Source organism: Dioscorea cayenensis, chromosome 1 (assembly GCF_009730915.1).
Source record: "Dioscorea cayenensis subsp. rotundata cultivar TDr96_F1 chromosome 1, TDr96_F1_v2_PseudoChromosome.rev07_lg8_w22 25.fasta, whole genome shotgun sequence".
Classification (NCBI taxonomy): Eukaryota; Viridiplantae; Streptophyta; class Magnoliopsida; order Dioscoreales; family Dioscoreaceae; genus Dioscorea; species Dioscorea cayenensis.
Genome location: NC_052471.1, coordinates 29,795,264 through 29,811,626, shown reverse-complemented (window position 1 = coordinate 29,811,626; position 16,363 = coordinate 29,795,264). Strand labels below are relative to the sequence as shown.

Sequence of the window (16,363 nt, the reverse complement as noted above, 5' to 3'; positions counted from 1 at the left end):
TGGTCCCTCTACTCAGAAATGCTCTCAAATAGTCTCTCTACTCTTAAAAATGGTTCTACTTAGTCCCTTCTACTCTAAAATAGGCCAATTATTGGCTATATTTTCAAGAGTAGAGGGACTAGATGGGAAAATATTAAGGGTAGAGGGACTAAATTGGGTCATTTTCAAGAGTAGAGGGATTAGTGGGGTGCATTTCTGAGTAGAGGGACCAAAAGGGAAGAGAGAAAAGTAGAGGGGCCAATTCGGGTATTATACCTAGAATATAACAAGCATCCATGTCTACTATATCGTAAAGAAATCAATCCTTGTATCTACCCATTGAAAAACCACTTCGCACTATTCAATGACTCATACTTCGCCAACAGCTTTGATCCACCCAATCGTGCAAGGCATTGGGTGCTTCCTTGGCACCCGTTGAAGTTGTTACACAATGTCTATTGAGATAATGTTCTTGTTGCTTTCACTATTGATAATCATGTCTAATACATCTTGTTAGATCTTGCATCGAGTCTTAAGATGTTGTCTCTGAGATTTTTCACATTTTTTGGGAGTGGAAAGCACCAACCTCTTAATAATGTAAGAATATGCCTCTTCCTTGAATGCCCCATTATCTTCTAAGACAAAGTCTGGTCTAATTATACAAGCATTATTGATGCAGCGGTATACTCGAACTGTTGGTTCGCGCACAAATACCCAGAACAAGTCTTCAAAACCTGTTGATCAAAGATAGCCAGGAATTGGAAAAAAAGAGAGTAAATTTTATTACTCAAGAGAATAACTATTACAAAACTGATCTTACTCTCGCCCATAGGCTTACATTAAATAGTAAAAAATCAAAGATATGAAAATAATCCTAAAACGGAGATAATTCGAAAATATACCAAAAATGGTAAATTTTCAAATATCGGCAAGAAATAAAAAAGTTAACAAAATAAATGCTAACGCCATAAACGTCTTACAAATCAGAGATTTCTAGCCAAATTAATAGCGAAATCAATTATTACTAAAAATAACAAAATCAGGGTTTTCGAGGCCTAAACGATGGAATTTGGCCGAAATCATGCATGACTCACGAGTTTGCGCAGCAAACTCGTGACTTGTGTTTTTTGGCCCGTTTCCCATCAGACTAGGCCCAAGAAACCCAAAAAACTCCACCGCCCGGCGAATTACTAAAATACCCTTCAGTCATTTCGAGTCCCACTTCCGCATGAACGCGCATGTCATCTCCTCAATACGGCCCGCATCAATTATCAACTAACTCATCATCGTTCCCTTCTTCCTGTTCTGCAACATGGACAAACATCTGGGCTCTACATTGCTTGGATGTATGACCGGTTTGTTGACATTAATAATACTTGTTTCAATAATTTTAGGCATGAGAAGTGTTAAGTGGCTTCTTGGTTGTTAATTTGGATAGGATTTCTTGGGTTGGATTGGACCGCTTTTTTTATTTTTGTCTCCTTTAGAATTGCCTTTGAGGAGTTTTCCTGGACATTAGCTACTGGTTTGCTCCTCTGGAGTGAGGAGTCATTGGGCTCTAGTATGATAGACTCCTTTTGTTTTGCCTTGCGAGCGTTTGCTATGCTTTTAGTCCCAACCACACATGGAGCTTCATTGAGGGTCTAGGTAGTCTAGAGTAAAATAATATCCTGAATATCAAAAAAGAGACCATTGTTGAACCTAGCAACTTGCTAGGCATCAGACTCCCTCAGGTGATTTCAAGATGCCATTCTCATAAACTCCTCGACGTACTCAATTACAGAGTGCAATAGTTGAAGACAATTATGGTATTAGGAATACAAGGTTTGCTAGTAATCAAATTGTATGAAATATGCATACATCAGTTGCTTCATTTTCAACAAACTTTGGAATAGTTTCTTCATTTGGAGATGTCAATTGCCCTAAACATTATCCCACCATGCCAAGGCAACACCTTTGAGTTTGATGGTAACATATTGTACTTGTGCTTCCTTAGGGGTGTTTATTAATTCAAAAATATCTTTCGACTTCAGAAACCCCATCAAGAAAATCTTTGATCAGCAGAGAACCTAAAAAAGAAAGGATATCCGCCTTGATACTCAAACAGTTGTCTAGTAGCCACAGTACTAAGACGGCACCTAACATATCATCTTTATCAGAACTGTCAAGGATTGATCACCAGAGATAGTGGATCTGCCAATTCCCTAGAGTGAATGTTTAGATTTGAAACAACCTCAAGACTTCGTGTGTTCTGCTCACTCTATTGTTGCATCGTCTGGAGTAACTAGATGATTATAGTGTTAGGATCTTCCATTAGTTTGCACGCAGGGTACATATTGCCAACTCTGGTACAAAATGGAATATGACAACGGAAATTCATTCACAACTCTTGTTGAAAACCACATTGTTGCATAAGCAAACAACCGAACAACAAGAAGATGTAGAGAAAATAGTAGTGATTATTCAATTTTGGTTTAATTCCTTGAATAGTTCTTCTTCTTTTTCAAACTTATCTTTTTAGTCCCTCTATTTAAATTGTAACTTTTTAGTCCCTCTTCTATTTTAATTGGATCATATAAGTCCCTATGCTATCTTAATTGACCCATATCAATCCCCATAAACCCTAAAATCTAACCCTAAACCTTCAAGAAAGGGGACTAATATGGCTCAATTAAAATTGTAGAGGAACTAAAAGGATACAATTGAAAGTAGATGGACTAAAAGGTGAGTTTAATAAAGTAGAGGGACTGTTCTGGGAATTATACTTTCAATTTTTCTTTCCCCAAAATGATTACAATACTAGCCTTAAATAAACAACAAAATAAAGCTACGTTTAGTGATAAATTTAAAATAGAAAACTGACAAACCTCTAAAGCGTGTGTGAATATGAATATGTGCATAATGTTAAGGTGAGTCCGTGAATACCGTAAGTGCATGGGTCATCAAGTAATACCTCATGGGTAAGTACGAGAGTCGATTCCCGCGGAACGATAAGAGGCTCCTAATACTTCTTTTTACTTAACCAATATCCTGAGCGTCTACATTGATTCTTAAGTCTACTTCTACAATTTTATTAAATAAAACAATTGAGGATCGTTAAGCATAATTGGAATGAGTTAGGTAATTGTGTGACGGTTTTCCTAAATATTACTTATGATATGCGTTAAGTATGACAATCGTGTTCTAGTATTGGACCGAGTTAATTCAGAAGCCTACTGGTCCCAATCCCTTGGCAACCAAGTTTAAATCATTAAGAACTTAAGATGGAATCTCTTCGTATCCTAGCCTCGTATGTTTGCCTTAAGTTCGGAAACTCCTCTAAGAGGGACAAATCAAACCCTAAGCCTAAGGGATGATCAAACCCTAACCTAGAAACCTAGTCATGCCTAATCTCTTAGCGCGTGCACAGATCTAACAAGGCATGTGTGTTCTGATGTAGGGGCATATCTTCCTCACCACATTAACAAGATAAGTATTCAAGAAACATGCAATGAATCACAAAGACTAGAAAGATTTATTGAAATTATCAATCAAGGTTCACAAGAAATAATTAGAATACTTAGATATAAAAATCCCCTTGAATTGGGGTCCTATAGATCAAGAATAGAGATATAAATAAAGATAAATCCACAGAAATAAAGAATAAAGAATTAAGAACTCCTAAACTAAGTCCCTCCAATAGATCACCTAAGGTTCAGGTTGAGAGGATCCCAAGATTGACAAGATAGCATTGAATCTCTTCACGCGCCCTTCTTTATTGATGTACGTTGAATCTCCCTTGGAAAACTCATCGGGAATCTGCTGCAATAGTGATGAAAGTCATCTTCAGCTGCTCAAATCACCATAACTCTGGCCGCTCTGTCCTATTCAACAAAAGAACCTTCCTCTTAAACTGAAAAACCTAGGGTGTATATAATGTCGGGTCTGCCACGGCCTCACCACAAGCGTTGTGATGCCCGCAGTGAGTAAGTTATTGTGTGTGCTCCAAGTCGCGTCCTGGCATAGCTTCTCTAGGCGTTGTGTGGGTAGATCACAGTCGTAATGGATTCACAACGGCCGTGCTTTGGCCATTGTGGCTTCTATGTTGCTTCAGGTGATTCCATACTGCCACGATTTGATAACGACAGTGTTGAGAATGGACAACGGTCTTGGTGAGATGTCACTATGCCCGTTATGAGCCATGTTGAAGCTCTGATTTAGCAACTTAATCTATTTTACTTCGAAACGCCTCCGAATTCGCTTCTTTGGCCCTAAAACAGAATAAAAGCCCATGGTGAACGAAACAATGAAATTTCATACTAATTTTGGTGCTAAACATGTCAAATCTTATGCTGAATGCAGTGCAAATGATATGGAAAATATGCACTTTCAAAAACTCATCAAAAACTAATTACAAGAATCAAGGAATAATCAAAATGAAAAGAATAATCAAACATGGATGGAAAGTCTTTCATCATCAATTGAGCGATTTAAATTTCACGCTTAAATTTCCACTTTAATAAAGGCCCAAGTTACGGTTTTGGTTGCGGGTGCAGGTTCGGGTTCGGTCCAACTTTGTCAAATAGATGTCCACAATTCATTCCATGTCAGCTATCTAGGAGTTACCAAAGAAAAGATATGAAAGAGATTGGAGAGGGCGCCTTGGTGGACAAAGATCCACCGAAGATCGGAGAGGAAAAGCTCATGGATCATCCTGACTTTGGAGGAGAGAAAATGCGGTGGTGGGATCAGAGAATTAGTCTTATTTTTGAGCTCTTGTTTAATATTTCAAACTTTGTCCTATAAAAAATAAATAAATACATAAATAATTCATATCAATACCCATAAGTCCCTTATGATGTTGCATGCGACCAATAAAGGCTTTGTAAAAGGCAAAATAATCTTATCGAATTCCACAATTCGGGCAACGTCTTAATCTATTGTTGGAAAAGTAACTCCAAATATACGCACACCCGTGAGTGGTTTGTCCACATTTGTCAAAATAAATAAATAAATATTTTAAACATATAAATAAAACTCTACGATTGGTCACTGACGTATGCATCTCATTTTGGTTCTTGAATCTATGAAAATATTAATTTGATTGGTAAAAATATATAAATATATCCACTTTATATCCTGAACTACACAAATAGCTTATCTTATATATTACCTCAATTAGATTATAACTAAAATAAGTTTAAATAGATAAAATGCCATGTCAAAATAACGTAAGATGAAAATACTAAAATTAACAAATCAATACAGAGCTATGGACTAATAGACATGCGTTCACGTAGTAACTTTTTTATGTGTGTGTCTTAGGTTTCCATTTTACCAACTTAAATTTTTAGGTTCTAATTGAACCGGTTAAACTCTCTATTGTTTACATCCAATATAGTATCAAAAATCAGTATGCTTAGGTCGTATTTGGTTTGCATCTAATGTCTAAGTTACAATAGCAAATCACCTGCTTTCTTAGTGGCTTATTTTGGCGTTTAATTTAATAAACGCAAATAGCGTAACGCACACAAGCAACAAGCGCATCTGAAGTTATAAACTATATTTACCACAAAATATGTTTTGAGGTAGTCATTCTTCTTCTATGTAATTGTTATAACAACCTGTGCACAGTATGAAGTATAAATTAGATAAGTAGTTTACAAGCCACTGTAAAATGTAAACAACCATCACCTGCAGAAAAGTATATAAATAAATCTTGGAAGAGCATCTCATTCCATTTGATGACAAGAAAATTTTACATTCTACAACAGCTGGGCAAAACACCCACTTTGAGCAGATAAAAGGAAAAAAAAAACAACAAAACAGTTACTAAATAAGCACCTTGGCCACACATTAAATAACACTAATTCCAAATACACAGGATGGTCGAAATAAAGAACCTCTCACACAAATTCCAAATAAACGTGAGGACTAGAATACATATTTCCTGTTAGAGGACGTGTCTTGTGATAAATATGAGTTACCAGTTACTCGAATCCATCAATTAGTTGTTGGTCGTCGGAGTTTTTTGGTGTTTGCTTCTTGCTTGCACCCTTCCTGCTCTTGACCTTCTTGGCTTTAATCCGGCGCTTCTTTTCATCAGCATTGACCCAAGTGTAGTCTGAAGGTATATGGAAAGGATCAATCTCGTCTTTCCAGTTGCGTCCATCAGTGCTATCGCTAGACTGCCCACCACGACTACCTCTCACCCATGAGTACCATGAACTTGATGTCTCTGATTCTTTGGATTTGCTGTCCTGAAAATGGGTAGGACTGGAAAGAGGAGTTGCAAACTCATCTTGTGGCTGCAACTCTTCAAATTTTGTGAAGGTGACAAGTACACGAATTGTAGGAACTATGGGTATGGCTACCTGAACAATTTAACGTAAAAGTTTTTTTAAGATTTAATGTTGGTCCAATTTGCAAAATTTTGACAGAAAGAAGAACATTCAAGCATTTGTCAGCCGCATGTGATTAGTATATCTACCCCATAAAGCAAAGTCAAGCTTGTGAACTAATATAAAGTTGATAAGCATAAAGAGCAGTACTTAATCAGCCAAAAATGGTACTGTTACACAATGACAATATTCATAATGTCGAAATTGTACAATAGGCTGAAGCCATGTAATAGCAGGGACTTGAAAAGCACCACAATTAACGCACAGATCAAACAAGCAACTACTAGCAACCAAAGTCAGTAAAACCTTTGTTACTCATTTTCACATTTTGACGTTTTGTAACTGACTTAGGGTCAAATTCTAATTGCATACAAGGAAAACTTTCTTTTGCAAAATATTATAATGGCAAAAGGAAAAGAAAACACAAGAAGACCCTATAAAAATGATAGAGCTTATGGGTCCCCGGGGTGGGGCAAAAGATATTTCAATTAACAAGAAAACTTGAGAGTACCTACATAGTTCATTCCGTCCTTGCAACACTATAACCTCACAGGATAAACATTGTTGAGCCATATTGTTGAGTACTCTGAAATTAGATGTTTAGATTGCCACTAGCCACAAATTTCATATCTTAAGGTACCTAGAAATTTATTGAATTACTGCAGCTCCAGTTACTTTTGTTTTTCACACAGATAGGAATCGATGAATAATAATGCTCATATGCTTATCATGAACGCCAAGCAAATAAACCAGAGCAGCAACACATGCTAAAATAGTCATTTATTCAACAGGCCAAGCTAGTTTTAGGCATCACATAATAGAGACATTTGAAGTTTTGAAAAACGCAAGACAACCTAACAAAACATTTTCTGGCACATTCGCTATTTGGAATATCAAACAAGTTCAGATGAGAGGCATCAAGTGATGACCAAGAACCCGTCCAAATCATGTCCTTTCTGAACTCCAGTGACAACCACTGATACGTCCTGCCTACCAGACTTTCTAAATTGAATGCTATCCACACAAACCTACTTTGTTCTATACATACATGACAAAGATACATACGCTTAACCTTCTTGCAATAGTACTTGAATTCAGTGACACAATTAACTACAGACAAATAAAAACATTTCAATCAACCAGCCAAATCACAAGTGTTGTGTTCAAGGAGTAGTGTATCCATGCACAAGTTGTTACTCAAAATTGAAATAATAGTACTGTACACATATTAAAGCACATGGAAGATTAATGGAATAAGCAAATGATGCATTATCAAAAACAACGCTCAACTATTCGTTGAATAAGCAATGAAAACAAGGAGTTTTTCTTCCATGGAATACAAGCAGAATGCCAGAAACCGATGACAGTGCATAGCAATGAAATAATATTGGGATAAAATCAAAGAGAGAATTCAAGTATCAATTATTTATTTAGAAATAAATTATGCAAAAAGCAGACGTTGAATTAGTTTTAATAATTTCTTACCTTGACTGGAAATGTGCCTTGAGGCATCTTAGTAGTCAAAAGCTCTCTGAGCCTCCTCACAGCCTTGACCTTGTTAGCTAAAATGTCAAGTAAAGGAAGCAGTTCATCCGTTTGCAAAGGGAAATCCGGAGTCAACCATAAAACTGGTCGCAAACCCTTTTTGTACTCACTTTCATGTTTATTAGAGTCACCGGCAACTACACTCTTCTTCTTCTTCACACTGCTCTTTTCTTTCCCCTTCCGAACATCCATTTCCTCCTTGAAATGTTCTGATTTCTGATTTCCATTTTCCGGGGCCAACTTTGAAAACTTTTTTAAAATCCTTGGGTCTTCTGAATCCTCAACTCCACTACTCTTAGAAGTCCTTTTATTACTCCAACCAAACCAGCCCTTCTTCTCCTTGGTAACACCATTTGGTTCTGGATTATCAACATACTCAATAGTCCCATTGCCTTCGTCCTCATCAAAACCCTCAGAGTTACCCATCCTGAGTGCAGAATCAAGTTGCATCCTCTCCTCAGCCGTCAACACATCATCCAATTCCTCTTCATGTTCCCCACCATTAGCTACGTGCTCATCATGCTCAGCTGCAAACAACTCCTCATCTGTCATCGCACCAGGAACCCTCCTTGACTTGACGCTTACCATCACATGAAGCATATCATAAACCTTAGCCTTCCAACTCCCAACCATTTCAGTCCTCTCCTGCCGCCGCCAGTTCAAATGGGAGACAAGCTCAGCCTGGGTGACATCAATCCCAGGCCGGTACATATTAGTTTGAGACATCAACGCAACCTCATGAGCAACCTCAGCCTCAGTGGGCTTCGACCCAGCTCCTTCAAGAGCATTGGTTATCTCCTTCTCCTTATGTGCAAGAACAATCAAAGAACCAGGAGCCAAAGAAGGATTTCCTTCAACTCCTTCACCAAGGAAGAGGAATGTCTGATCAGACCTCTGAATCCGAAACCCATCAAACCCCGCAAGTGTCATGTCAGCTCGAAGATTTGAACCACGCTTCCAAATCCGGTAGGTATCAGAAGGAGCAATCCGACCAATAAATGGGATCACAGAGCTCTCAAAATGAAAAGTAATCTCCATATAGAAATCTCTAATCCGGGAAATGGACGAGAGAATCCTTGGGAGGCGCCGACACCACTTGGCCCAAGCAAGAGGCTGGTAATGTCTAGCGATGATCATCGCAATCGTATCCTCACGGGTGCACACAGCTTCCTGCAGCGCAGACCATCCATGCTCATTCTGAAGAGACCAATCAGCGCCAGCCGACATGAGGATCTCAGCAGAGATGGGATCGCGGAGGCGGACTGAGAGGTGCAACGGGGTTTCACGGCCAGGTACATCACGGCGGTCAATGACCTTGGAGACCTCATCCGCCGTGCGTTCAGCGGCGATCGACTCCTCCTCGGTGGTGACATCACCGGCCTTCGGCAGCCGGGGGAGTGCCGAGACGATGCGGCGGAGGGCAACATGGTCTCTCCGCGCCACCGCAAGGTGAGCAGAGCTGTGAGAATACTTAGAGAGGTCCTCCATCCCCAATTCCCTCAACCCTCGTCTCTCTCTCTCTCTCTCTCCTCCAATCCCTTCACTTCCTCAAGCTCACTTGCTCCAAAACCCTAGATATTCTCTCAAAAGGGGCAATTCCCCCATCGAATCCTCATCTAGGGTTACTAACACCCAAAAACACTAAACCAAACCCTCAAATCAAGCTGAAATTTAGCACAAAAACGATGAATCCCTAGATCGAAAAGCCCCAAATCCCCTTCTCGCTTCTCAGAGAACAAATCAAGCAAGAAACCCTAGAAAATCAGTTCAAAAACAAACCTGAAAGCTTCAATCTCAGTTCCTCATACAACTTGGGACCGGATCTACGACCCATCGCAGCTCCGGCGAGGGAGATCGGCTCTCGATTCCGCCATTAATGGGGATCCGAGGACGACAAGAGACGAGCCTCGTCTCGGATCTCTCTCTCTCTCTCTCTCTCTCTCTCTACTCTATCTGGTTACTGGAGACTCTGGTCTACTTTTTCCTGGTTTCTAGAGGGAGAAAGTAGAAATAGCCTTAGATGAGTATTTAATTACGATGAATGCCATTGACTTTTGCATGGGGCCCACATGGGGGTCTTTGGCGTGCCAAGTGGGTAACATCATATCTTGCTTTCTTTTTCAATTGAATAATTTACTTATTTAATATAATATATTAATAACTACATAGTTTTTTTTATAATTTATTTGTAATTAAAAATAATTTATTTGATTTAATATTAGTTGACAAAAAAAAAGTAATTTATTATGTTGTCATAAATAGTGTGTGTATATTTTAATGTATATTTTTTTATTATTTGTTTTTATTTTTATAATGATTTATATGAATGTAGGTAAAAAAAAAAAGGATTTTATGTATTATATCAGTCATGATAATAATATTGTCATTATATTGACTTTTTTCTCTCAGTGTAATTAATTTTTTAACTTGTGATGGTTTCCCTTGGTTTTTTAATTTCTAAAACTTAAAAAAATATATTTTCAAATTTTTTAAAAAAGAAATGTTTCATTTTTTTATTTCTATAAAAAAAATTTCTTTAACCGTCTCTTCTTATTTTTTTTTAATAATAAAGAGAAAAATTACAAGAAAAAAAAAAAATAGCTAGCATCATCAGCCTATCAAAATAATTTCCATAGCTACAAAATAATTGACATGGAGTTATTTAAACAAATAAATGATCTTCAAGTACAATTTATATATATATATATATATATATATAATTTATCCAACTTTATTGAAAAAATAAAAAAAGCATTTTTAACTTCATTTTTAATTTTAATTTTTATGATGCTTGCTTAAAGTTGTACCTTATGACTTATTGATTAATTTAATGAATACATATGTAAACCAACCTTAATATAAAGACAAAATAAAATGAAGTTGATGTAATTGGATATAGTCAAAATACTTGGCATGAAGTTAGATTGCAAATGATCATGCAATGAAATAGTTTTTGGTCTTTGTTTTGATTTTTCTTTTAGAGATGGTAGTTGTCACCCTTGACAAGGTATTTTGTCAATTTTTTTTCTAATTTAATAGTCATTAAAAATATAATTAATTTTTTAATGAATAATAATTTTAATTAGCTCAAAGAAAAAAAATACACGAAAAAAAAATTATAAACAATATATTTCAAGATGACAAGATATGTGGGAAAAAAAACAAAAGATATGTAGCATCCAATATTTTTCACATGTGGTCTAATGATGCATAAAGTGTCATGTATATATTGTATAGCTAATTGTATTAACCCAATTAAACAAATCATTTAAATCACAAAATTTATCTTAGCATGCAATTTAAATCAGTTCATATTGTGAGATATATTTGGATGCTATATTATATATGTATGTTGTTTGTATTATATTGTATATAAGCATGCATCTTCTTTTGTAACTTCTAATTTTGACAAATATTATCTTATCTTAAGATAAGCACTCACAATGAGAGAAAGAATAATTTAACATTAGTTTGCGGGGTCTCGTAAAGTCCCATGAGGATCGAGATCTATGTGAAGAGTATTTTTTTTTTTCTTATTCAGAGTTGTATAGCAGGAGAATTTATCTCAAAAAGATGTAAACTATTGTATCTAGTTTATCTTCGTGATCATATCCCTTAACTAACAACATTTTTTGTTTTATTAAAAAAAATTAACACAATCCAAGTAATGCCAAATCATCCATAATGTTATTTTTTATTTTATTTACATTATATTTTTTTTAACCTCATTTCTTAATACTAGGAAAGGATAAAGAAGATTTTTTTTCTTTTTTAATGAAGTGGATAAATTATAAATATATTAAGAAATAACAAGATAAATAAAAAAACACAAACTACAAAATATAACTCCACAAATATGGCTAGATAAGGATAAGAGCTCAGGAAGAGAGCAGAAACAGGGAGAACAAATTAAAGAAGAACATTGAGCACTAAAGCTGTTATTATAAAATATTGATTGAATCAAACTACCATCACAAATCTCTTGTTTGTATGTTACATTTTATTTTGGTTTAAATGTTGATTGGTTAGATCAACATCATATTAATCTAGCTTAAATCTAATACACACCTAACACTATTATTGATTTACACTCTATTTTCTATTTATATTATAGTATTAAGAAATAATTATAATTAATTGGATTTCTAATTTGGGATCAACTACTTTTTTTTTCATGAGTAATACACACCCTAAATCATGTATGTATACATATATAATTACTTGCTTTAATTTAATTCAATTTTTTACGAGTTTAAATTAAATCAAATTGAACCAAACCCTAATTGATTTCTAATAAACCTCAATTTGAAAATAAATCAGTTCGAGCTTAAAAAATCAAACCGAATGCTGAATTTTCAATTTGTGTTTCCTTGGGTGGTCTATTGTTTTGTGTTGCCCTTATTCACATCTTGTGGTGTGAGAGGTTTTGGTCTGTTTTTGTGTCGATTAAGTTTGTATTGTGTTTTTTTAATTAATTTAGTGGTTTATCCTAAAAAAATTGATATGATTTATTGATTTTATCGGGTTGGTTAACCATAGACAATGAATAACCACAGTGATTAAAAAGAAAATTTTAATAAATAAAAAAATAAAAATAAAAACGTGGAGTGTACCATGTCATTGATAATATCCTTTTTTTATTATCATTTTTGTTTGTTCATGTGAAATGACTAAACGCTAAAGGGTACATGGTCCCTCTCTTCATGTGCCCTTGCTGCCCCAAAGCTGCCAACTTGTTTTTTTCCCCGCTAAAGGCCAAAGATATGGAGATGTAGTTTAGTTACCCCCATGTAAAATGGTTAGTGGATATATTCCTTATTAATGAATTTAATATATGTTAATATTATTTATTATTATTATTATTAACTTTAATTTTTATAGTGAATTTTATGTATGTTATATCATATTCATATAAAAAAAGAAATCAATCCATCTTGATTAATTAGAGATTAGCATGTGCGTCATGTGGACAATAATCTCGTTGAAGGATTTGTCACTAAGTTGGTTAATTATTATTATAATTATTTATAAATATAAATACATAAGTCATCTATATATCAGAGGCTTACAAGGACCCTCACCATACATGGCAAGGATTAGACTTTGGTCTTCGCCCGCAGGCAAAGGAACGGACCTAATAGGCTACGGTGTTATTAGTGGTTAATTATTTAATTAAGAAAAAAAATAAAAGAATAAAAACTAATCTGTATAAAAATATATATGAGAAAAATCAATTGTACAAATCATAATGCACCTTTAATAATTTTAAAAAAAACTAATATTATAAAGCATATCTAATAAAATTTAGGAAATATCCCCAAAACAATTTAATTTCTCTCTGATGAAATATATACAATTCCATAAAAGTTTGTGAATTTTTATCGATAAAAGCAATTAAGTGGTTGTTTTGGGAAAGCATTAAGATTAAATCTTGTGGTCCCTACTACGTTTTCTGATTGCTTCCTCGTGCTACATCACATTAAGATTATTTTATTTTTTTATAAAAGATGGATAAAACCACTTGAATTAAAAGAAAGAAATCAAAAGTCACTCTCCACTAGATGCGGTAAATTACAACAAAAGAGGTATAACATAAAAAGGTAGAAGCCCCCCAGGAAGAGTAATCAACTCAAAAACTTAGCAGGTCTACGGATCATGCGTCTCCTTTGAAGTCTAAGTCACACCGAAATCCTCCACACTAGGGGCAAAAAACTTAATACTTCTTTCTAACGGTGTTGATATCTTCATCTATCTTCGCTCTATGTCCCTCTTCCACATTAAGATTAGTTCCTAAGGGGCCTTTTTAATAATATTATATATATATATATATATATTACTTAAATAAGTAAATTGAAAAATAATTACACAATTAGGCAAAACAGTGGTAAAATGATGATGATGTGTGTCAAGCTTAGAAAGAAGTGCAGCATTGAGAAACATCTCTCTCAGCGTCAAGGACTGACGGTGGCCGCCCCTTGTCACGTGCCCATAGCTTAAGTTTAGTCCAACATCGATCGTGTATTAGAGGGTCTTGGGCTTATAAGAGATTAGAGCAACCCTTCTTTTCATCTTGGGTCTTCGGGATGTGGATCCAGTCTCCTGACAAGTGGTATCAGACCTACTTTGGGGGTCATAGAGATGTGGGTCCGGAGGTGAGTCTAGGGACCAAGGTGGGTCTTTGAACTAGTTCTTGAGGCGGGGTAAGCTGGGAGTGCTACGTGTCCCTGACTAAAGCATCAGGATTGCCCCAAGGGAGCCTGTCACGTGCCTACAACCAAGTTTAGTCCCACAATGGCTGTGTACTAGCGGGGTCTTGGGCTTATAAGGGGTTGAACAACTCTTTCTTTTTGGGTCAATCTTATGGGATTTGGATCCGGACTCGACGACCCCTATCGTTGGCGAAACCACCCCCTCTCCCCTAAGTGCTCTCTCTCTCTCTCTCTCTCTCTCTCTCTCTCTCTCTCTTATTTATCAAATTTGTAAACTCTCTTCTATTCTTATTTTTAAAAATACCAATACAAATTAGGTATCACTTTTTTCTTTTATTTCTCTCTCTCAATTTTTCATTTTTTTAATTTTTAAAAATATCTCTATCTTCATTTAGGATTTTTATTAAATAATAATTACAAATTAATACTAATAATCTAAAAACATAATAATTTTTTAAGAATTATTTACAAAAAAATTTATTATTTGATCAATTGATATTTTTATAAATTAATTTATCATTTGTACAATTTTTTAAGAAAAAAATCTATGTTTTTAATTTTTTTGATTTTTACAAATTAAGTTATGTAATATATAAAATTATATTTTTAATAGAATTTTTTAAAAAAAATTATTGTTTGACACATGATTTTTATAAAGTAAACTATGAATTAAAATATGAATAAATTTTAAAAAATGTAAAAATTTTATTAATTGATTTTTGGCTCGCCCATCGTATCGGAGTCCATGAGGTGCAGTAGCAAAGAATGTCTTGTAGCATTAGTTCCTTAACCCTAGCCACGCTTGCATGGCTCACTTGTAGCTCCGACTCACTTATTGCGCTCATTAGTCTGCATAGCGGATGCCCTCCAATGCAAAAGCGTGCTCTTATGACTGCTCTCGGTGCTATAAATCTCACCTCTAAATCAATCCTCCCAACACCTCCACCACATTAATAATATTACAAGCAGAAGAAGCTGAAGAAGTAATGCTACTCATGCTCTAATCCATGTTATTGTTGCTCTCCTTCTTGAACGTTATTGGTGTGATGATCATGCTTGGTGGTTGTTCGTAGCTGTTAACGAAAAGCAAGCTACCAATGATGTGGTGGTCAACAATCAAAAAAAGCAAAATAGACTACGAGGAGCAATCCGAGGGCGGCGAGTTATTCACGCGTTTTGTGGATTTTATCATGGGATAATACAAAAGGGTTGCCATATAATCAGTACATCATAGTGGTATAAAATGATTGTAATCTTTAACTAATAGCATATAATAGCGTAAGGCACAAGATACTCATGGTAGTAGTTTTTTTATTGAAATATATATTATGAAATGAGAGAATGGGTGGGCAGGTAGCCTATCATTAGTCTTTTCCTCCTCCTCCTCCTCCTCTCTCTCTCTCTCTCTCTCTCTCTCTCTCTCTCTCTCTCTATTTTCCCTTTTCTCCTCTATTTTCTCTTTTTTTTTCACCATCCCTCATTGAAGAAAACCCTAATCGCCGCATGGAGCCCCTACATTTGTGTTTTCATTGATTCCCGCTCACATGACGAAGGGTATGATGACGCGGTCTCGAGCGATGGAAGAAACCATTACTCTTCTCAACAAGCGACATGACTCCCTACTTACGAAGATGGAGGACCTATGCGACTCGGTGCAATAGCATATTGAGCTCTTTGACATCATCTAGAAATCCTTGGCCACCCAACAGACTATGATGCCGATATGATGTTTAAGCTCTTAAAGATCGAACGGAGAGCAGCGGGAGCTTCAACCCCTCTAATTCCATCTCCTCCAACATCTCTGGGTACAAGATTCCACCACCATATGACGGCTGTAAACCAGCCTGACCACTCCTCACAAGCTTTGGTGCATCTTCCTAAATTGGAGATACCCCTCTTCTCATATGAGAATATCTTCTCTTGGATTTTTCAGATTGAGCACATCAAGTATGGTAGTTAGGGCTTTTTCCTTGTTAGCAATCAAGCATTCAAACATGCAATTAGATTCAAATAGAAATGATTTCAATTAAGAAAACAATTAAAGTATTAAAGATCCAACAACCAATGTCAAAGAAATAAACCTAAAGTTCAACTATGCCCAAACACCATGAAACTGACTTCTCCATCATTGGAGAACAACAATCCAATCCAAATGAATTAAAATAAGTAAAGAGAATAGCAAAACTCCCATAAATCTCGCAATCTCTTTGGATGGATGTAGTTCCTCGAAGATTTTCTAAAATCACCGTT

General features: G+C 35.7%; 1 protein-coding gene across 2 annotated transcripts; it reads right to left on the bottom strand.

Annotated features, from left to right (window-relative positions):
* Positions 1-5,667: 5,667 nt before the first annotated feature.
* LOC120276081 (ankyrin repeat domain-containing protein 13C-A-like) lies at positions 5,668-14,364 on the bottom strand. Of its 2 annotated transcripts, XM_039282879.1 has the most exons (3): positions 14,331-14,364; positions 7,845-9,433; positions 5,668-6,332 (listed from the first exon to the last, which is right to left on the bottom strand). In XM_039282879.1, the coding sequence occupies exons 2-3, from the start codon at positions 9,390-9,392 to the stop codon at positions 5,949-5,951; spliced, it is 1,932 nt and encodes a 643-aa protein (XP_039138813.1). In that variant the 5' UTR covers positions 9,393-9,433; positions 14,331-14,364; the 3' UTR covers positions 5,668-5,948. The 2 variants fall into 2 exon arrangements, with proteins under 2 accessions (XP_039138813.1, XP_039138771.1); XM_039282837.1 differs by lacking the exon at positions 14,331-14,364 and having other exon boundaries at positions 7,845-9,824.
* Between the last annotated feature and the right edge of the window lie 1,999 nt (positions 14,365-16,363).